This window comes from Brassica rapa, chromosome A06 (assembly GCF_000309985.2).
Source record: "Brassica rapa cultivar Chiifu-401-42 chromosome A06, CAAS_Brap_v3.01, whole genome shotgun sequence".
In the NCBI taxonomy this organism is placed as follows: Eukaryota; Viridiplantae; Streptophyta; class Magnoliopsida; order Brassicales; family Brassicaceae; genus Brassica; species Brassica rapa.
Window position 1 is genome coordinate 13,327,599 of NC_024800.2, and position 23,346 is coordinate 13,350,944.

General features: G+C 33.7%; 3 protein-coding genes across 3 annotated transcripts; 2 read left to right on the forward strand and 1 right to left on the reverse strand.

Moving 5' to 3' along the window:
* Window positions 1-1,368: 1,368 nt before the first annotated feature.
* Window positions 1,369-4,233, forward strand: LOC103848091. Its single transcript, XM_009125073.1, has 3 exons — window positions 1,369-1,509; window positions 1,555-3,000; window positions 3,781-4,233. The coding sequence occupies exons 1-3, from the start codon at window positions 1,369-1,371 to the stop codon at window positions 4,231-4,233; spliced, it is 2,040 nt and encodes a 679-aa protein (XP_009123321.1).
* Window positions 4,234-4,733: 500 nt separating this feature from the next.
* LOC117126082 lies at window positions 4,734-5,602 on the forward strand. The gene is made up of 3 exons (XM_033273469.1): window positions 4,734-4,884; window positions 4,998-5,125; window positions 5,222-5,602. Exons 1-3 carry the CDS (start codon window positions 4,734-4,736, stop codon window positions 5,600-5,602), a joined length of 660 nt encoding a protein of 219 aa, XP_033129360.1.
* A 1,645-nt stretch (window positions 5,603-7,247) lies between these two features.
* Window positions 7,248-9,253, reverse strand: LOC103848032. The gene is made up of 9 exons (XM_009125022.3): window positions 9,018-9,253; window positions 8,727-8,930; window positions 8,575-8,632; window positions 8,419-8,481; window positions 8,188-8,263; window positions 7,899-8,014; window positions 7,678-7,767; window positions 7,454-7,585; window positions 7,248-7,382 (listed from the first exon to the last, which is right to left on the reverse strand). The coding sequence occupies exons 1-9, from the start codon at window positions 9,251-9,253 to the stop codon at window positions 7,248-7,250; spliced, it is 1,110 nt and encodes a 369-aa protein (XP_009123270.1).
* Between the last annotated feature and the right edge of the window lie 14,093 nt (window positions 9,254-23,346).

The following is a 23,346-nucleotide window of genomic DNA, read 5'->3' on the forward strand; positions in this document are numbered from 1 at the left end:
AGAACATTAATATATAATGTATAAGATAACAACATTTGATATATATTATTATATTCATTTTTAAATGATATAATAGAGGGAAAAATATGCCATAGTCAATCTTTATTTTTCATTTAAAAAAGAGATTGCTATTTTTTTATCAAAGCTATTTTCTTCTAATATAGAGATTAAATATCATTTTTATTATAAAATCATAATCTCTTAGTTTCAAAATGGTCTTTTAAATTTTAAACTTAATAAGTATAACTAAAACAAATAATTTTGAAAAACAGTTTTTATAAAATAGAATCACAATTTTCTTTAAATAATGTATTCTAAAGAAATTGTAATTTAAACAAAGTTATATTTCTCTGAAATTCTTGAGGCAGATATTTTGAGAATTATTTTAAAAAGATAATTCCTTCCCAATAAAAAGTATTTAGAAAAATCATAAATAACAAACAAACATAAATAAAATTTATTATTATTGCTTATATCTTTTAGTATTTTCATACTAAAATAAATTTAATAATTTATAAAAAATATTCCATGATATATTACGTTTACAAACAAATATAAATCAATTTTTTTAATAAACCTATTTTTAATATTTTAGTATAGTGATAAACCTAATTATTATATTTATATATATACTACTGATGATGACCAAAAAAAAATATATATATATATATATATACTAGTAATTATAAAAGTTAGTGAATACTAGATAAACGTAAAACAAATACATGAGATTATCTTTCTTTTTTTTCAAAAACGTTTTTCATTAATTTTCTTAGATAAATTTATAATATTAATTTGTAATCAGGTAAATAATGAATTATATTTTAATAATATTTTAACTGAAAAAATATGTATTATTTATTAAAACTGATGATTAGACTAAAATCATGGAAAATGTGACATATAAGCAAAATCACTACTCAAATAATAGTATAGATTTATTATTTCATAATATGTAAATGAACACATAATAAATAATAATATATAAAAATTATTTATATATATAATATTCATTTCACGCTTTCGCGGGTCTTCACCTAGAAAATATTTTATTTCAAATCCAATGATACAAAAATCTTAAACAAGACTTGTGATTACTTTCATTGTGATTTCTTTGACCGTGTTCGTGAGATCACGGTGGGTTTGACCAGTTGTCACGGATCTGCTTGTTTCTGTGAGAGAATTTGTGATCGTGATCTCCATTGGGATTGTGATCCTCTCTGATCGCGCTTGTAATCGCTTTCATTGTGATCTATTTGCCCTGTCCGTGAGATCACCGTTTGTGAGATCACTGTTCGTGAGATCACCGTTTGTCCGTACACGTGAGATTACATGAATCGCTCAACGCATCGTCTTGGATCTGCTCATATGGCAGACCTGAAAGGCAAAGGGATTTGGTATGACAATGATGATGAGCCAATTCAGCTAACGGATGAAGATGATTCACATACGATCCGTGATTTTCAGCGCTCATTGATAGGGAAAGTTCTGAACCCTAAGAAGCAGAATGTTGTTAAGCTGATTCAGCATATCCCGACATAATGGAAGCTACAGGATCGTATTACAGCTAACGACCTAGGTAATGGAAAGTTTCTTTTCACTTTTGAAAGCGAGGAGGATCTGCAATACATACTGCAACAAGGACCTTTTCACTACAACTTCTGCATGTTTGTTCTTGTTCGTTGGGAACCAATCATCCATGACGATTATGCATGGATCATTCCGTTATGGGTTGAGATAACGGGAATCCCCTTACACCTCTGGACGTCAACGAACTTGAAGAAAATAGGATCCAATCTTGGCTACATTGACGAACATAAAATAAAAGAATCAGAAGGTCGTATGTCTATTGATGTTGATACTCGGAAGCCACTTGTATTCCATAAGAAAATCTTATCGCCTGATGGGGATGAGGTATCGATCCAAATGAAGTATGACAAGCTGTTTAAGCACTGCACTTCTTGTGGTTTGCTGAGCCATGAACTCTCTCATTGCCCTAAGAAGGAGCAGGGGTCGAGTGTTCAGATGGAGAGAGCAGATGTCTTCTCACGGGTACAGATTCCTATGGGTGAATCAGCTCGACAGCCTTTGCTGCGAGACCAAACGACCCGTGATCAGGTTGTTCGATATGATCATCAGGATAGGACGTACCATCGTAACGTCGATCCGCATTCCTCGCAAAGACGCTCAGAGGAGGAAGGTTATAGTCGTTCAGTATACGCTCGTAAAGATGTCTCTTCGGTTTGGTACGTAGGGAAGCAAGGAGGGAAAGAGAGAAGATACAAACCGGACTCGAGCTGTTATGGTTCACGTTATGCCCCTTATGATAAGAATAAAAATAAATCATGGAGGCCCAAGGATAAAGTGGAGACACAGAGGGAGATCGTGGTGGGTGATAGAGAGCCATATGCTCCTAAGTCACTCCAGTTGTGCAGTGGGTCTTCTTCAACTATACCGATGGAGATCCCAGCTGAGATCGAACACCATAATACCAGTGGAAAGAAGATAGAAAGTGTGATTATCACTCCCTCACGCCAGCTGATGGAACAAGACGACAACGTCACTAAACGTAGCAACATCAATGCTCGATCTATCACTTTCTCTCCTACGGAGGAAGAGCTTCCATACAACGCTCAAATGATAGAGGCTCTCAGTGAGATGGAGATTGTTCAAGACAACAAGAATGATGATGGTAAGGAGGCTTTGATGGATTGTCATGTCGATGATTTACTTGGACGTGATCTGATGGATTTGGAGGATGGTGTGATGCATTCAGTTCGAGTGGCTGATACGGTTTCGATTGATTTGCCGAGGAAAGAAAGAGCGAGAGGTTCTTCTTCAACAAAGGGTGGGAGAAGGTCTGGGATCCCTTTGGGTTTACCAAATAAAAAAGCTGGTTCCTTCGTCGGGGATCTCCAAAACATCGACCAAGTTTGTCAAAGGGCTCTGATCGGTCTACTCATCATCACCACAGTTCGAAGGCTTCGAGATCAAGTTCAAGTAAGGTAAATGGTTTGGAGGGGTCCAAAAACACCTCCAGACATTATCCATGAAGACACTCAATTGGAACTGTCGAGGGATTGGGAACGACCTCACAGTTCGACGCCTTACGGAGATGTGTCAGAAGCATCGCCCAGGACTCGTGTTTCTTTCTGAGATAAAGAATAGGAGGCTGTTGTTGCAAAACATTCAGGCCGACTTAGGATTTGATCATTTGCTTACTGTTGAGCCACTTGGTCTCAGCGGAGGTTTAGCTTTATTCTTTATAGATGAATTTCAAGTTAATGTTTTATTTTCGAATAACATAATGATTGACATTGTCTTTATGACGTTTGTTTATGGAGACCATGTCTTAGAACGTATAGAACATGTTTGGGAACGTCTTACGCGTTTCTCAACAACACGAAATGGAACTTGATTCATGATAGGGGGATTTTAATGAGATTACTGATCATAGCGAAAAAGAGGGAGGCAGAAAGCGCTCTGATAGTTCTTTTTTGCCATTCAAGCAGATGCTAAGTGATTGTGGGATGCTGAAATTTCCATTTACTGAGAATAAGCTTTCATGGGTTGGAAAAAGATTGGGAGGGACAACTGTTAGATGCATATTAGATAGAGCTGTGGGTAATTAGGATTGACATGAAAAGTTCTCTCACTCAGCTGTTAAGTATCTCAGGCTTTGGGTTCGAATCATCGTCCGGTCCTAGCATATATTCTCACGAAACCAGTAAGGAGAAAAATAAGTTTAAATTTGATAAGTGTTGGTTGGACAATGAGAAGCTAAGGCAAGTTATTCTGGAAGGATGGAAGTCTGAGGATCTCCCTCCTGGAGCGAATATAATGGAACATATTGCTAGTTGTCGGAAAGCTTTGAGCCAATGGAGACAAAACAATGTGAACACAGAAAAGTTAGTGGAGGAGCTTAAGGAAAAGGTAGAGGGTCTTTATGCGAATGATGATGCTACTTCTGAGGAGATATCAGAAGCTCTAAAGGAACTATCTACTGCTCTTAAGGCAGAGGAGTTGTTTTGGAGACAGAAAAGTAGGGTCTTATGGTTAAGGGAAGACGACAGGAACTCAAAATACTTTCATGCCCTAGTAAAGCAAAGGAGAGCACGTAATAGGATAAGTCAGCTCCTCGATGAAAATGGAAATGTGGTGGAGGATGAGGAGGGATTAGTAGCCATTGCTACTAGCTACTTTGGGAAAATATTTGAGTCTTCTAACCCATAGGATATAACTGATGCGCTTGCAGAGGTATCGACGACAATTACTAGGGATGTAAACGAAAGACTTACAACCCCAGTAACTGAATGGAAGGTCAAATTAGCTTTGTTCGCTATGCATCCAGAGAAATCCCCATGACCAGATGGAACGACAACCCTTTTCTACCAGAAGTTTTGGGATATTGTCAAAGAGGACTTAACTCGTATGGTTAATCAGTTTCTCTTTGAAGGGACAATGGCATAGGGTCTGAATGACACGAATATCTGTTTGATCCCAAAGACAACAAAGCCGAATGAAATGACAAAGTTTAGGCCTATTAGTCTATGTAATGTCAGTTATAAAATAATATCTAAGGTCTTATGCCAAAGATTGAAGAAGGTTCCGCCACAGAAGATATCTGAGACCTAGTCAGCCTTTGTTGCTGGAAGACAGATCACATATAATATCATGATAGCACAAGAGATGTTCCACGTTTTGCGAACAAAACCGAGGGAAGAGTTAAGCGAATGGCCATAAAAACGGATATGAGTAAAGCATACGATAGGATGGAATGGTCATTCATTGAGGCAGTAATGAGAAAGATGGGATTCTCGGAGATATGGATTGACTGGATTATGAGATGCATCACTTCGGTTAAGTATAAAGTACTCATGAATGGTGAGCCGAGGGGAAAATTGTCCCTGGGAGAGGTTTACGTCAAGGAGATCCTTTGTCTCCTTTCATATTTATTCTATGCACGGAAGCGCTCGTTAGTCTTCTTAATCACGCAGATAATCAAGGGAAGATAACGGGGATGCGAGTCACACGCGCTAGCCCCTCGGTATCTCACCTTCTCTTTGCTGATGATAGCCTTTTCTTCTATAAGGCGGAGCCTCGTGAATGTGAAGAAGTTATGAAAGTAGTTAGGACATAGAGGAAAGCATCAAGTCAATGCATCAATTTCGATAAATCATCTTTACTCTTTGGTAAAAGGATTCCAGTGAATGATCGACAGCAGATCAAAGATACACTTGGTATTCAAAATGAAGGAGGAATGGCTTCCTACTTACGAATCCCAGAGGATATTAGTGGATCAAAGTGTAAGCTATTTGCTTTCTTAAAAGAAAAGTTACTACATAGAGTGAATGGTTGGACTGGTAGATGGCTGTCAAAAGGAGGAAAAGAAGTCCTAATCAAATCTATCTTGCTAGCTCTTCCGACTTATGTCATGTCCAGTTTCCTGCTTCCTTTGGAGATATGTGAAAACCTAGCAAGTGCCATTGCACAGTTCTGGTGGAGTTCGAATCCACCAAAGAGAGGAATTCACTGGGCAAAATGGGAGAAAATGTGTGCGCCTAGAGAGGAGGGAGGAATTGGTTTGTTGTATGATCCATGAATTCAATCTAGCTCTTCTGGCTAAACAGCTCTGGCAACTTGTTCAATTTCCAAATTCATTATTGGCGAGAGTTCTTCGGGGGAAGTATTACCGTCTAAGTTTGCCTTTGCGAACTGGCGCTGTGGATACATCATCGTATATTTGGACGAGTATTATAGCGGCAAGGAAGCTACTACTTTTGGGTTTCAGGAGCAAGGTGCATTCACGATATGAAATTAATGTGTGGGAAAAACCTTGGATTCCTTCAAGGCCAGCTTAAGCAAGAGTCCCAATTGTAAACCCCAAGATGAACGTCAGCAGTCTTATTGATTTCGAGTCAAAGGATTGGGATGTACGTTTGCTGGAACAAAATGTGGATCAAGAAGACATTCCGATGATTCAAATTATGGCCATAAGCCCTACTCACTGACGGGATACTTTTTGTTGGAGCTACACCAAAAATGGCCAATATACAGTTAAGTCTTGATATTGGTTTGCTATGAATGTGATGAGAACAGATGAGGCTTTAGAATTTCTACGACCCAGTATAACTAAACTCTAAGCCTTTGCTTAGACAGTGAATGCGCCACAAAAAATTTGCCACCTTATATGCCAATTAATCTCTGGACAGGTAGCGGTAACAAGGAATCTGATACGTCGCAATATGCGATGTGATAAGTACTGCTCAAGATGTGGAGAGCCAGAGGAAACTGTTACTTATGCGATCTTTGAATGTCCACCAGCCTTACAAGCATGGACATTATCATCTACACCATCGAGTTCTCAAATCTTTCCTGTATCAAGTGTTTACGCTAACATGGATTATCTGTTCTGGAGAAAGAATAATATAATGAAGCCGGAAGATGATAGGAATCCTTATCCTTGGATAATTTGGTACATCTGGAAAGCCAGGAATGATAAGTCATCTGGAGACCCATTGGAACTAGTCTGATATGCAGAGAGTGAGTGCCAAGCTTGGAATAATGCGAAGGAAACTATATCTGCTCCTCTACAGGGACAGCCTGAAGAAGAAACACATGCCTTAAGCTTGGGTAATATCTGTATGGTGGATGGTTCGTGGACCTCCACAGCTCAGTTTAGTGGAATGGAATGGGTCTGGAAGGATAGCACGGGGAAAATTTAACTTATGGGATCCAGGAACTTAACGCGGCGCGAAACACCTTTACACTCGGAGCTAGAATTACTAAGATGGGCAATGGAGAGCATGATACAACCCTCGAACTGTCAGAGATTTGAGACGGACTGCAAAAACCTGATTGCAATGATACAAGAACCACAAGCGTGGTCCAACTTCTCAACTGAGCTGAAAATCATTCAAACCCTCCGGTTGTGTTTTTCGGACTTCAAGATCAGCTATTTACCAAAGACGCAAAATGAGATTGCAGATTGGTTAGCTAGGAATGCACGTTCTTTTCATAGTTTTCTATGTTATATTGGTTGTTCTATTCCGGTCTGGTTATCCAGACCACCTCAAGTTTGAGTAATAGAATAGCCTTTTGCTGTCAAGAAAAAAAAAAAAAACAAAAAAACAAAACTTGTATCCCATATTTTTCGTTGACTCGACAATAACAATAAATATATTTGTAATACCATGACTTATGTATATACATATTTTTACAATTTCTTAACAATACACGAGGTTGGCTCAATTCTCAAACCTTGTAAACCAATCGACGATTGTCCTTGAAAGAACACGGGTGTCCCTCAGAGGTATTGTCTTTAGCGCCTGAGCCACAGCGTCTGCTGGCGTGTAAACAGACCCAATTTGCCATTTGGGGTCCTGGAGACAACACACTGTTAACAGACCGAACAAGAAACAGAGCAATGATGTTACTAGCTCTATTTTTATACCTGTATGCAAGGTGTGAGATGGTTTCCGTTCAGCCGAACCTTTTCAAGTGTACCACCAAAAGATTCTATCCGAGGCCTCAGGGTTTCTTCCAGTAAATCAGTCTCGTCGATTGCATCAGAGTTGAATTGTACCTGAGACCATATGAATCACGCAGAGACTTCATTTCTACTAAAAATCAATGCAAGAAAACAAAAACAAATATCTGTGTGTGTGTGCGCATTACCAGTAAAGTGTGCGGAACGCTGTAGGAGCATTTGAAGCAAGTACGATTCTCAAGTGGTGATGGTCTGAATTCCGACACCCCTTGTCCAACCTTTTGATATAACAACAAGACAAAAGAGCAAAAAAAAAAAAAAATTTAAGTTCTCTTATGGCTTGGTCAATTACAAAGGAACAACATAAAACATTCTAACAACCTTGGATACTACTAGGGTAAAGAAATACCTCACCAAATACTGAGGGCAATTGATCCACCAAATTAGTAAATGACTTAAGAGCTTCTTGATCGTTGTTCAGAATCGTTTTCCCAGCGGTATCGAGTAGTGCTTTCAAGACATCACCTGAAAGGTGATAACAAGTCTCTCATCTCAACATGAAATCACATCCTAGAAAGGTTCACTTATCCTTTGCTAAGACTCAACAGGCAAGAAAGACTGAAAACATTGTTTCTACTAATAAATGGGTTAACTGAGAGAAGATCTGCATTAGAGCTTGTAGCGTTTGGTAGCAACACCTGAAGCATTTCGAGCTATTTCATATAATGGAGAAGCTTCCACGACTGGCATCATCTGCTGGATGAGAGGACCAAGCTGCAAAAGCAACATAGGCAATCTAAGATACAAGCACTGCTAGTCTTATTTCTTAAGTGAACACGTGGAGCTTCGACTCTATTGTAGCTCAGGTTATAACAATAAGTAAAGCTTAGAAGACTTATCATAAGGTAACAACCAATGAGTAATATTACCTGCTCAAAATATGGAACTGCCTCTGTGGCTGATTTGTTGTTGAATGAAATGATGGCATTAACCTTTAACAAGAGAGATCACTTTTTCTTCACTTGCTTAGTTATTATAAATAAAGACGAAGCATTTTATTGATATTAGTTCACGAGAAACCAAACCTTTGGTATCTTGTCAGAAAAATAACTTCCGGTCAAAACTTGGAGCAGCGCACCGTTACTGTCAGCATTCAGAGCACATAGCAATCATAAGATTGAGAAACAAAACATAAGGACGAAGTGAACAGATTTAGCTGAGGAGACAATAAGAGAACCTGTGACCAACAGAGAAAACAGGAAGGTTAGCTAGATCTTGAGGGTTCAAATTGGCATTTGGAACTCCAGATAAGACAATTGCGTCCAAGCAGGAGTTGAACCTCTGGTAAACCTGCTTGGCAGCTTGTTCATGATCAAAAGTGACGTTGTATGGCACAGATACAATCAAATACCCTTCTTTAGCCAGTAGCTCCTTGAGGTAACTAGAGATCACAAAATAACATCTTCCAGTTTTCTCAAGATATCTAAACCAATAAATCCATCCATCAAGGCATAAAGGACAAAAGAACCTGTAGGTGAGTTCAGGGACAGCTCCGACGAAGGCGCCTCCCAAGAACTTGATAATGGCACGCGGTTTCTTAAAAATGGGGGGAGGAGGAATTACGAGACAAGAGTCGAGCCTCGTGTAAATCTTAGTGCTACTTGCGGTGACGGTGAGAGACGCTGCTCGAGCTCGTCTGCAAAAGAGAGTGGCGGGGATCACTTTGGTACCCATGAAACTAGATGTCGCTAAGGTAAACTCCATTCTCTTGTGGAGAAAAAACAACAAACGTGTTCCTAGTAACTCACTCACTCGGGAACTGGAACAATTAAGAAATATATCTATCTATAATCCTACTATCCCCTATATATTATTTGAGAAGCATTACAACATTATTTTGTAGCCACTTGTCATCACTAAAATTAGGGGTGGGCACTTTACCCGATATCCGAAGTGGCACCCGAACCCGATCCGAAAAAACCGAACCGAAATCCGAACCGAAGTAGCAAAATATCCGAACGGGTATTGAATAAGGAGAGATTGGATACCCGAACCCGAACGGGTAATACCCGAACCCGAATGGATATCCGAAGATAACCGAACATATGTATAATTAACCTTATATTTCTAGTTTACATATCTCATTTTATATAAAATATTTATATTGATACTACACATACTTTAAGTTCATATGATGTACATACAATTACGGAAAAAATGATTTGTTACTCACTTAAAATGCATGTCAAGTTTTTTATTTCAAAAATTAACAAAAAGTTACATCCAATTTTTTTTAAAAAATAACTAAATTAATGTCTTTTTAGTTTTAAAATGTTATGTCCAAATCTATTAACCATTCAATCTATTAAAAATAAAAAATAGTTAACTGAAAGTTATATTTTTAAATACTAGAAACTTGAGAAATAAAAATTTTAATTTTTTTTTCAAAATTTAAATATCCGAACCCGATCCGAAATAACCGAATCCGAACTAAAAATACCCGAACCCGACCCGAAATATAAAAATACCCGAACGGGTTCTACACCTCTATACCGAAATACCCGAAAATCCGAAATACCCGATCCGAACCCGAACGGGTACCCGAACGCCCACCCCTAACTAAAATGATTCTTAGAATCCTTAAAGAAATAGTTTGGTCCATCTAAATATATAATAAGCTTTTTATTAAACTAACCATAAATACATTATTAATGTGATTTACTATTTCCTTAAATAAAATTACGGAATTTCCTAAAGTGGCTAAAGTATATATGACAATTAATGATTTTGAATAATAAAGATTTAATAAAAATGAAGGTATCTTATATCATATTTGTATAATTTTAAACTATTAAAATAAATTATACAACCATATTAACCATATAATAAAAATGAAATTTTTTCTTTATATGTTATATTTTCAATTTTTAAAAACGAGTATAAACTACCAAAACTGTTAAAAGTCTCACATTCAAATTTTGTGATCCATGATTAATTTTTTTGTTAGGACATGATACAAATGATTAAAAAATCATATAAGTCGAAAGTCTCATTTAATAAGTATTAAAAATAAAGATATATATATATATATATATCATTTTAAATTAAATTATATGCCATATAAAAATGCATAAATATCTTAATTTTGATATTTACTTTGGACAAAGTTTTTTGATGAAAAATTTGAAAAAATATTATAAATTACTTAAACTATTAATCCTATAGTGAAAATTTTGTTATTAGTAATTTATTTTTTTTGCTATAACAAATACAAAAAAACATATGAGTAGAAAGTATCATTTAATAAATATTAATATTAAAATATACTATATATATATGTTACTATCACTTAAATTTAATTATATACCATATCAAATAGAAAAAAATATTTTTTAGATTAATAAACTTTTATTTATATCTTCGCACCAATTTAATTATATAAGTAACAGTTAGTGACTTTTTAATTATTAAATATATATTTATTATTTCATAATATGTTAGAAACATATAATATATAAAATAATATATATATATAATGTTCATCCCGCGCAAGGTGCGGGTCTTAACCTAGTATATATTAAATGAGTTATTTTTGCTTACGTGTCGATCATATGTGAACTCTTACAAAATTGTTATTATTTGATTGGTCTATTATTTTTAATTTTTATTTATTTTAATTAGATCTAAAAAGAAAAAATAAGTCTATAACCAATTAATATCACTTGTCAAATAATTTACATAATATTACAAATAATGCTTTATGGTAACTAATTGTTGAAATTATAGAAAGATAAATTAATTGACATTTTTTATATATCAAAAATACATAAAATAATAAATGACAAACCTTTTATATAAATCAATATAATCATTTTATATCCTTATTTAAAAGCATTACATTTTATAAAAATTATCATAATAACTATTAACATTTTATAAAGTTCATATTATATACTTTATAAATCATCTAGAAAAACATTTATCAAATTACTTATCTTGGCTTATTGTATATTTTAAATTATTATAAGAGTTTGTAAATCATCTATAAGAGCTTAAAATCAAAGCTATATATATCCTATTATATATTAATTGAAAAGTCATTTAAGAGATTTTTGGTTATGTGTCGATCATTTATGAAATCTTAAAAAACTGTTATAAATTGATCTACATAATATTACAAATAAGTCTATAAACAGGTAATATCACTTGCCAAACAATCTATATAATATCACAAATAATTATTTATGATAACTAATTGTTGAAACTATAAAAAGAGTAATAATGTTTAATCAATTTTTATATATTTATAAACTACAAAAAATAGTAAACAAAATTTTTTATTAAAGTCTGATATAATGATTTTATATTCTTATATAAAGCCTTATATTTGTATATAAAGAATTATAAAACAATTAATATCTAATAAAATTCATACGTGCTTTATAAATCATATATAAAATTTATAAATACATTTATAAAATTATTTATCTTTGCTTATCATATGTTTTAAATTATGATAAGAGGTTTTAATTTATTTATACAAGCTTATAAATTAATTTATAAAATATATTTTTAAATTTCATTTTATATTAAACAATAAATCACTTAATTGGTTTTTTCTTAGGTGTTGATCGTATGTAGAGTATGAGAAAAAAATATTATAAGTTTATTTGTTAATGGATTTTCAAAGATATATAGAGATATATAGAGTATGTATAGAGTATGAGAAAAAAATATTATAAGTTTATTTGTTAATGGATTTTCAAAGATATATAGAGATATATAGAGTATGAGAAAAAATTATTCAAAGATATATATTTTTTGAAAGTGCTTTACAAAGGCATAGAGAAAAAAACTTTAAATATATTCATATTGGCTTGGTTCAAGTCGGCATAAAACCTCTTTCAAAAGAAGGGTTAAATACTTCAATAATAGCTATTTTAAGAGACACACAATTTAAAGTATTTTAAGATTCTTTGTTAAGCTCAGTTGAATCTAGTTTATGTACTGGACCAATTTCATTTGATTACTATCCAAACTTTACTGTTTCTCTAAATAACAAAAATATCTTAAAATCTTTGGTGTTACAAGTTAAAACCCACAACTATGAAATGATTGAAGGATCAATTCCAATTGCTTTGATCTTTAGAGTTCATTACAAAGCTATGACAAGTGCATTTTCTTCGAAGGTAAAACTTTCCAGCAAAAAAGGGGAGACCATGTTGCTTCAAACTGATCTTTCACGATCCAACTCCATTATTCCGAGATCCATCCAATGGAAAGATATAAATCTTCCAGACGAATGGGTCCTCGAAGGAGCGGTCCAACCAAAATTTCCTGCACCCCAAGAATCTATAGAACCAAATATACGTTTAAAACATATTGAGCAATTTCGTGATGGAAAAGTAAAACTGTCTTTTATCAGAAATAACCAAGATAGGATTGATGAATATTTGTGTGGATCTTCTTCTAACATGTGTGAATCTTCTTCTAATCCAGAAACTATTGATTTAGGAAGAGTCTCACAATTAGGTCATGATTTTCCTAGAGAAGAAAAGAGTATGAAATTCCGTCCCCGGTTTTCAACCTCGGATATTCCAAATTCTGTTTTAAAAAATGTTAATTTTCAGTCACAGATTCCAAAACCGGTTTACTCTTCGGAAAACGATCTTTCACAAAATGAATTTATTACAAAATCTGAGTCAACAAGTCCAACTTTTTCAGCCATTACAGATAACATGTTAAATGAATTAAATGTTTTAGAAAAAGAATTTTCAATTGACAAAGAGTTTTTAAGAGATGATTTTTACTCTAAAAATAATAGTCAAAAAAGGCTTTGGTTCGTCAAGAACTTTTTAAAAGAAAGAAATAACATTCAGAATGAATTTTGTGATTATCTTCAAACACATAAGGTACAAATTTTATTTTTTAATTGGTTTGAAGATTATGCTTCTAAGAACAGAATATATTTCCCTTTTTCTAAAACAGTGAATCCAATTACCAATCGCAATAAAACTCCTGAATAGGAAACACTTGCTAATGGTAAAATTATTTGCTCCAATCATCCTCCTCCCCAAAGGAATAAAACTAGATTGGTTAGGAACCCCAATTGAAGCAATTCCTTTTAAACGACCCCAAGAAGCTGATAAAGCTAATATAAAAAATATCATTGTTCAAAACAATTTTTCAAACACTAATCTTGGTACAATAAGCAAACAACTTGATAGGATTGAAAAATAAATCCAAAATCAAAACCCCATTCCAATGGAGTCTCCTTCTGAAAAGAAAAACAAAAGTCCCATGTTTCAACCTTTCCAAATTTCCAATTCAAGTGTCAAAACTTACCAAGACACAAACCTTGAATTTATTCGTGCCCTCCGAAGTCAATTAAGTAAAGCTGAAATATGAGATAGTAGCATGCCACATATTTCTGATATCCCTGATACTCCTACATCCAAAATCCAAATAAACACTCTAGCCAATGATTCAGACATTAGTGAATGTTCTGATAAAAATTCTGTCTCAAAAATAAACCGTCTTGATAGGCAAAACCATAAAGATCGTCAATTAATCTCAGCCCGGATCTAGGACAAATCCAACCAATAGAGCAATCTCGATTTAACTCATCATCAGTCAATGACTGGAATATTGATGGTATATCTGAATATAACATTTTAAGTTTCCTCCAAAAAATGACACTGGCCGCAAACGCTTATAGAACCCAAATAGGAAATGAGGATAAAACCGTTGCTGAACTCTTAATAGCTGGCTTTTCGGGACAGCTAAAAGGATGGTGGGATAATTACCTAACCAATCAGCAATGGACAGAAATCCTAGATTCAATTAAAACGGATGAAGATAATGTACCAATCCTAGATAATTTCGGAAATCCTCAACAAGATGCTGTTGCTACTTTAGTCATAGCCATAATCTTGCATTTTATAGGAGACCCCTCGGTCCTTAGAGATAAAAATGTTGAACTCCTTTCAAACCTTAAATGCAAAAAACTAAATAATTTCCAATGGTACAAAAACACATTTCTTACTAGAGTCTCACTCCGTCAGGATTCTAACCAACCTTTTTGGAAAGAAAAATTCCTAGCTGGCCTTCCTACTCTCTTAGGAGACAAAGTTAGAAACAAAATTAGAGATTCCATGGGAACCCAAATAATAGATTATGATGATTTCACTTATGGAGAGTTGGTCAGTATTGTTCAACAAGAAGGTCTTAGGATATGCCAAGACCTGAAACTCCAGAAACATCTTAAATGGGAACTCAAAAGAACGAAACTAGAATTAGGATCATTCTGTAAACAATTTGAAATAGATCCCAATCAAGGTAGTAAATCTTGTGTAGGAGATTGCAACAAAAACTACTACTCTAAAAATAAGCCTAGAAAACATTCTAGAAACTATAAAAGTTTTAGAAGTCGTGAAAATTCATGGAAAAAACCCCAAAACAAATTCCCTTCAAAGGAAACCCCAGCCAAAAAACCTTTCTATAAAGATCTTACATGCTTCAAATGCAATAAGAAAGGTCACACTTCAAAGTTTTGTCGTTTTAATCGCAAAATCCAGGAACTAAACCTCGGAGAAGAAATTTCAAATAAAATAGCTAATCTTTTACTAAATGATTCCTCTTTGTCATATGACTCTGACTCATCCGTGGCTTCTGAAAAGGCCCTTCAGGTTGATGAACTAAATAGTTCATCATCTAGTTCAGAGTCAAATGAAAAGAATATCTATGTCCCCACTAAAGATCAAGAATTACAACTTGAAATATTAAATTCCATTTCTGATCCAAGCCTAAAACAGAAATTTCTTGAGAAAATTATTTCCTCTTTAAACGAAAAAGATGATAAAAACATAGATAATTCCCCAAAATCTCATGGTCCAAGTTCCTCCAAATCCTCTTATGATCTCACCACTATTCTCAACAAAAGAAAGAAAGACACCTCGAAAACAACAATACAAGATCTTAGGATTGAAATCAAAGAAGTAAAAAATGATCTAAAAATCCTCAAGGAAAAACAAAGACAAGATTCTGAATATTTTCACTCGATCATATCTTCCATCAAAGATCCTCATGATTCTAGTTCGGAAGAACAAGGAAATGATTTCCTAAATAATCAAGATGAAAATCTCAAAGAACAAATTCAATCTCTAAATATGGCCCCTAATGATTTCCTTTTCGTTCTACGAGAAATAATTTCTCGAAAATATAAAATTAGAGTCACCATTGCTTTTTCTGAAAATTAAAAAATTGACACAATTGCTTTGTTCGACACTGGTGGAGATCTTAACTGCATCAAGTCTGGGCTTGTTCCAAAATGTTTTCATCTAGAAACTAAAGAAAAACTATCTGCTGCAAATAACTCTAAACTTCGTATAACATCTAAAGCAGAAGCTTCAATATTAAAAGAAAATATTCTTATTAAAACTGCATTCGTTCTCACGGATGATATATATCAAAATGTTATTTTAGGAACACCATTTATTAATTTGATCACACCATATAAAGTTATGGATGATAAAATGTCCCTATTTCAAACAAAGATCAGATTTTTAGGTCACTACATATCACAAGGTATGATAACCCCTATTGAAAGATCTTTAGAATTTGCAAATAAATTCCCAGATAAAATTATTGATAAAACTCAATTACAAAGGTTCCTTGGAAATCTCAATTATGTTTTAGATTTCTGTCTTAATATTTATAGAATAGCTAAACCTTTGCACAATCGTCTAAAGAAAAATCCAGTTCCATGGACAAAAGAACATACTGAAATAGTTCAAAGGATTAAAAAACAGGTCTTAGAAATCTCATGTCTGCACATAGCAGATCCGGATTTAGAGAAAATCGTAGAAACATATGCATTTGATATTGGATATGGGGGTATTCTTAAACAAAAGAAGCTAGATGGTCGCGAAAGTATTGTGCAATTTACGTCATCACACAGGAACGACACCCAAAAGAACTATTCTACTATTAAAAAGGAAATCTTGAGTATAGTTTTGTGTATTCAAAAATTTCAAAGCGATCTTTTAAATAAAAAATTTCTTATAAGAATTGATTGCAAAAGTGCTAAAGATGTTTTACAAAAGGATGTGAAAAACCTTGCATCAAAACAAATTTTTACGCGATGGCAAGCGATTTTGAGTATTTTTGATTTTGAAATTGAATTTATAAAAGGAGATTCAAACTTTGTCCTAGATTTCTTGACAAGAGAATTTCTCCAAAACAGGTACAATGCCTCCGAAGAAGATGATTGACAAAGGCAAGGGAATTTCCCTGGAACCAATCTCAGAAAAACCCGAACCTACAAACACTAACTCAAAAAAAGAACCATGGATCTCAGTAACAAAAAAGAGTGCTAAAAAGGAAGAAATACCAACCACCCCAAAATCTCTCCAATCTCCAGAAGCTATCATGAATCAAATGTTACAATTGCAAAAAGCTTTCGATCTTAGTTTTTTAAAGCAAGAGTCGGGAGAATATTTCAAAAACCTTCCTTCTCAAGCTATTTCAAAAAATAACAAGGTCCCTTCAAAAATGATTTCAAGAGAAAACCAGACCTCAAAAATTGTTTCAAAACCTTCAAATAATTCACAAATTATTTTGAAGGAGATTTCCCAAACCACTCAATCGGAGTATTTTGAAAAACACACATACCAAAATATTATAAATATCGAAAAGGGATTTTTTGTGAACAATGATCCATTTTTAACAATCGAAAAATATTTTGGCAAAAACAATTTCTTTAAACCACATAATACAGATAAATCTGTGTTATTCTTTCAAACCATTTTGGAAATTACAAATTCAGTGCCCTTCAAACATTTTTATCTAAACGAAAACCACACTGATGCTGCTTATTCCACATTCAAAATCCATAAAATCATTGCGCCATGTGATTGGGAATATGATCTTAACGACAATCTAAATTTTCCAGAAGATCTTAAAAATCTCCCTTGTTACAATGTCCCCTTTAACTATTGGGATTATTGCCAAGCATGGTACAATTCCTTTTTGATGCAATCTCCTAAACACAAACACACGTGGTTGATCTTCTTTGACACCACCTGTAACTTATCCAAATCTCCCTATTGGTTCATACCATGGTGGAACTACTTTGGTTCTGTCACAGAAATATTTAAACCCAATATCCAAAAAGCATTCCAAATCTTCAAAACAAATTTCATTCCGTCTGAAGAAGAAAAGAAATATCCCCCACTAGCCCTCTTCCACTCAAAATTTCATTTTCCTTGGGTTTTTTCATGGACCCTAGAATTTACTTCTGATCCAATTCCTGTTATCCGAAGAAAATTCAGAGTCAAGTTGTGGGATAAATACAAAATTCCCTCAAACCTTTACCCGTCAAATATTCTTACCTGGATAAAAGAACAAAACTCAAAAATCCAAACACCTAACCAAACACAGAACCAAACACCAGAGACAACCTTTTTCTTGGCTCAAAAATCCAAAATGTTAGCAATGTTGGCAGGTGCAAAATATGAAGAAGAAATTAAGGCTATCTCCTTACAATTTCTACCGTCAATGTCAGATCAAATCTCTCGTACTTCAGGGAGTGATTCAGGGTCCCAAGTGCCAGATATCGATGAAGATATTTTCGGCAACAGTGGAGTTTAAATCTCTCTCCCCAAGAAATGCAAATCTCCTCAAAATCCAAAACGTATCTTTGTTGCAACTCTGTCAGATACGGTTACATTGTTACGAATATTTTCCACGATCTCTTGTCGCAATACCCGACAAAAATCCAAAACATCAAATAAGTGCAATCTTCTGTAGCCATGAAGACCAAGGTCCACTTCCAGCAGACAGCAAACAATTATGGAGCTTAATGGAGCAAGCTTTTGCTAGTGGAGTTATCCATATATGCCACTTTTATTTTTATTTTTATTTTTATTTTTATTTTCATAATTTTACCCTTGTAAACTCCTATATAAAGGAGTCTTTGCTTCAGTTGTAAACCAGGTTCTCATTCTCTCATTCTCCTACTCTTTCATTCATATCCTCTTTTACATTCTCTCCAGTCCTTGTAATTGAGAACATTGCTACAATCTCTTTTTAAGTAAGTTTTTAATAAATAAAGTTTCAATCATATTTTTCTTGTTTCATTTTCTCGTTTTAGTATTATGCTTTATGTTTAAGTGGCTGGTCTAACCGCCCATATTTCTGTTTTATTATTCTAAACCGAGCTTAGACGCCTATCCAAAATTTTATAAGAAAGCATAATTAAACATTTATAAGAATAGGTCAATTAAGACATATATGAAACCGATTGAAACATAACTTAGAATAATAAAACAGAAATATGGGATTATCATACCTTGTGATATGTAATGACCTAAAAATCTGATCTTTGTTTGAAATAGGGACATTTTTGTTTTTGAAACAACAAGACCATTCTTTCTAGCAACGTAATAGAATGTTTTGAGATTTTTGAAATGTTCATCAATAGAATGTAATAGAATGTGAAAATATTAGTATATCATCAATGTAGATAATACAAAATTTTGAATAATCAGAGAATATATCATTCATGATTCTTTGAAATTCAGAAGGTGCATTTTTAAACCAAATGGCATTACATTCAATTGGTACTGACCAAAAGGGACTGTAAATGCTGTTTTATAACGATCATTCTCAGATATCTGAATTTGCCAAAATCTTGATTTTAGATCAAACTTTGAGAATATGTGGACAGAGTAAAGTCTTTGAGGTAAATCTTTTTTATTTGGTATTGGATATCTAATCCATTTTAAAGCAGTGTTTAAAGGTTTGTAATTAATTACTAATCTTGGGGTTCCTTTTTCAATTTCAGAATTTTTATTTACATAAAAAGCAGCACAAGACCAAGGAGATCTTGATTTTGAAATTAGTCCTTTTTCTAGAAGATCCGAAATTTCTTTTCTACAATGTTTTTCTAATTCTGAGTTCATTTGAATTGGACGAGCTTTTGTGGGAATCTCTTTTTCAAGAAAATTTTCATCATAAGGTAAATCAACAATATGTTGTTTTCGATTCCAAAAAGCAGTTGGTAAATCTGAACAAATTTCTTTCTCAAATAATTTATTTAAGTTTGAAATTTTTTCTTTTATCTCTTTTGAATTTAGGGTTTCTAAGGTCTTTTGAAGTAAAACTTCTAATTTTAAATGTTCCAGGTGGAAGGTTTTACTATGGATTAAAGAGTTTAGAAAGTTTTCTTGTATAGAACAAGCTTTTATTAAGTTTAGACTTCGCTTTTTTGGTGTTTCGAGAAATTTAAAAGATAATTTTATATTTTGATTTTTGAAGGAAATTTTATCATCCATAATTTTATATGGTGTGATCAAATTAATAAATGGTGTTCCTAAAATAACATTTTGATATATATCATCCGTGAGAACGAATGCAGTTTTAATAAGAATATTTTCTTTTAATATTGAAGCTTCTGCTTTAGATGTTATACGAAGTTCAGAGTTATTTGCAGCAGATAGTTTTTCTTTAGTTTCAAGATGAAAACATTTTGGAACAAGCCCAGACTTGATGCAGTTAAGATCTGCACCAGTGTCGAACAAAGCAATTGTGTCAATATTGTAATTTTCAGAAAAAAACAATGGTGACTCTAATTTTATATTTTCGAGAAGTTATTCGTAGAACGAAAAAGAAATCATTAGGGGCCATATCTAGAGATTGAATTTGTTCTTTGAGATTTTCATCTTGATTATTTAGGCAATCATTTACTTGTTCTTCCGAACTAGAATCATGAGGATCTTTGATGGAAGATATGATCGAGTGAAAATATTCAGAATCTTGTCTTTGTTTTTCTTTGAGGATTTTTAGATCATTTTTTACTTCTTTGATTTCAATCATAATATCTTGTATTGTTGTTTTCGAGGTGTCTTTCTTTCTTTTGTTGAGAATAGTGGTGAGATCATAAGAGGATTTGGAGGAACTTGGACCATAAGATTTTAGGGAATTATCTATGTTTTTATCATCTTTTCGTTTAAAGAGGAAATAATTTTCTCAAGAAATTTCTGTTTTAGGCTTGGATCAGAAATGGAATTTAATATTTCAAGTTGTAATTCTTGATGTTTTAGTGAGGACATAGATATTCTTTTCATATGACTCTGAACTAGATGATGAACTATTTAGTTCATCAACCTGAAGGGCCTTTTCAGAAGCCACAGATGAGTCAGAGTCATATGACGAAGAGGAATCATTTAGTAAAAGATTAGCTATTTTATTTGAAATTTCTTCTCCGAGGTTTAGTTCCAGGATTTTGAGATTAAAACGACAAAACTTTGAAGTGTGACCTTTCTTATTGCATTTAAAGCATGTAAGATCTTTATAGAAAGGTTTTTTGGCTGGGGTTTCCTTAGAAGGGAATTTTTTTGGGGGTTTTTTCCATGAATTTTCACGACTTCTAAAACTTTTATAGTTTCTAGAATGTGTTCTAGGCTTATTTTTAGAGTAGTAGTTTTTGTTGCAATCACCTACAGAAGATTTACTACCTTGATTGAGGTCTATTTCAAATTGTTTACAGAATGATCCTAATTCTACTTTTGTTCTTTTGAGTTCCCATTTAAGATGTTTATGGAGTTTCAGGTCTTGGCATATCCTAAGACCTTCTTGTTGAACAATACTGACCAACTCTCCATAAGTGAACTAACTTTGTCTCCTAAGAGAGTAGGAAGGCCAGCTAGGAATTTTTCTTTCCAAAAAGGTTGGTTAGAATCCTGACGGAGTAAGACTCTAGTAAGAAATGTGTTTTTGTACCATTGGAAATCACTTAGTTTTTTGCATTTAAGGTTTGAAAGGAGTTCAGCATTTTTATCTCTAAGGACCGAGGGGTCTCCTATAAAATGCATGGTTATGGCTATGACTAAAGTAGCAACAGCATCTTGTTGAGGATTTCCGAGATTATCTAGGATTGGTACATTATCTTTATCCGTTTTAATTGAATCTAGGATTTCTGTTCGTTGCTGATTGGTTAGGTAATTATCCCACCATCCTTTTAGCTGTCCCGAAAAGCCAGCTTTTAGGAGTTCAGCTACGGTTTTATCCTCATTTCCTATTTGGGTTCTATAAGCGTTTGCGGCCATTGTCATTTTTTGGAGGAAACTTAAAATGTTATATTCAGATATACCATCAATATTCCAGTCATAGACTGATGATGAGTTAAATCGAGATTGCTCTATTGGTTGGATTTGTCCTAGATCAGGGGCTGAGATTAATTGACGATCTTGACGGTTTTGCCTATCAAGACGGTTTATTTTTGGGACAGAATTTTGATCAGAACATTCACTAATGTCTGAATCATTGGCTAGAGTGTTTATTTGGATTTTAGATGTAGGAGTATCGGGGATATCAGAAATATGTGGCATGCTACTATCTCCTATTTCAGCTTTACTTAATTGACTTTGGAGGGCACAAATGAATTCAAGGTTTGTGTCTTGGTAAGTTTTGACACTTGAATTGGAAATTTGGAAAGGTTTAAACATGGGACTTTTGTTTTTCTTTTCAGAAGGAGACTCCATTTGAATGGGGTTTTGATTTTGGATTGATTTTTCAATCCTATCAAGTTGTTTGCTTATTGTACCAAGATTAGTGTTTGAAAAATTGTTTTGAACAATGATATTTTTTATATTAGCTTTATCATCTTCTTGGGGTCGTTTAAAAGGAATTGCTTCAATTGGGGTTCCTAACCAATCTAGCTTTATCCCTTGGGGGAGGAGGATGATTGGAGCGAATAATTTTACCATTAGCAAGTGTTTCCCATTCAGGAGTTTTATTGCGATTGGTAATTGGATTCACTGTTTTAGAAAAAGGAAAATTTATACTGTTCTTAGAAGCATAATCTTCAAACCAATTAAAAAATAAAATTTGTACCTTATGTGTTTGAAGATAATCATAAAATTCATTCTGAATGTTATTTCTTTCTTTTAAAAAGTTCTTGAAGAACCAAAGCCTTTTTTGACTATTATTTTTAGAGTAAAAATCATCTCTTAAAAACTCTTTGTCAATTGAAAATTCTTTTTCTAAAACATTTAATTCATTTAACATGTTATCTGTAATGGCTGAAAAAGTTGGACTTGTTGGCTCAGATTTTGTAATAAATTCATTTTGTGAAAGATCGTTTTCCGCAGAGTAAACCGGTTTTGGAATCTGTGACTGAAAATTAACATTTTTTAAAACAGAATTTGGAATATCCGAGGTTGAAAACCGGGGACGGAATTTCATACTCTTTTCTTCTTTAGGAAAATCATGACCTAATTGTGAGACTCTTCCTAAATCAATAGTTTCTGGATTAGAAGAAGATTCACACATGTTAGAAGAAGATCCACACAAATATTCTTCAATCCTATCTTGGTTATTTCTGATAAAAGACAGTTTTACTTTTCCATCACGAAATTGCTCAATATGTTTTAAACGTGTATTTGGTTCTATAGATTCTTGGGGTGCAGGAAGTTTTGGTTGGACTGCTCCTTCGAGGACCCATTCGTCTGGAAGATTTATATCTTTCCATTGGATGGATCTCGGAATAACGGAGTTGGATCTTGAAAGATACGTAACTCATGGCAGTACTTTGTGCTATGAACCTGCACTGCACACACCTGACACCTACCAAGATATGGTCTAGTGGAGCGATTTGCCTTATTGTTGTTGTGACCATTCGACCAGTTGTGAGATGAAGTGTTGTTGTTGTTGTTGTGATAGCGTGGTTGATTATTGATGTTGTTATGCTGCTGGTTCCTTGGCCTAGAATCAGCTGCATTTGCAACCACCAGTGTTATCGCAAACGTCTAAGTGGTGAGAATGATAGCTTCCCTATTAACCATGCATTCATAGAG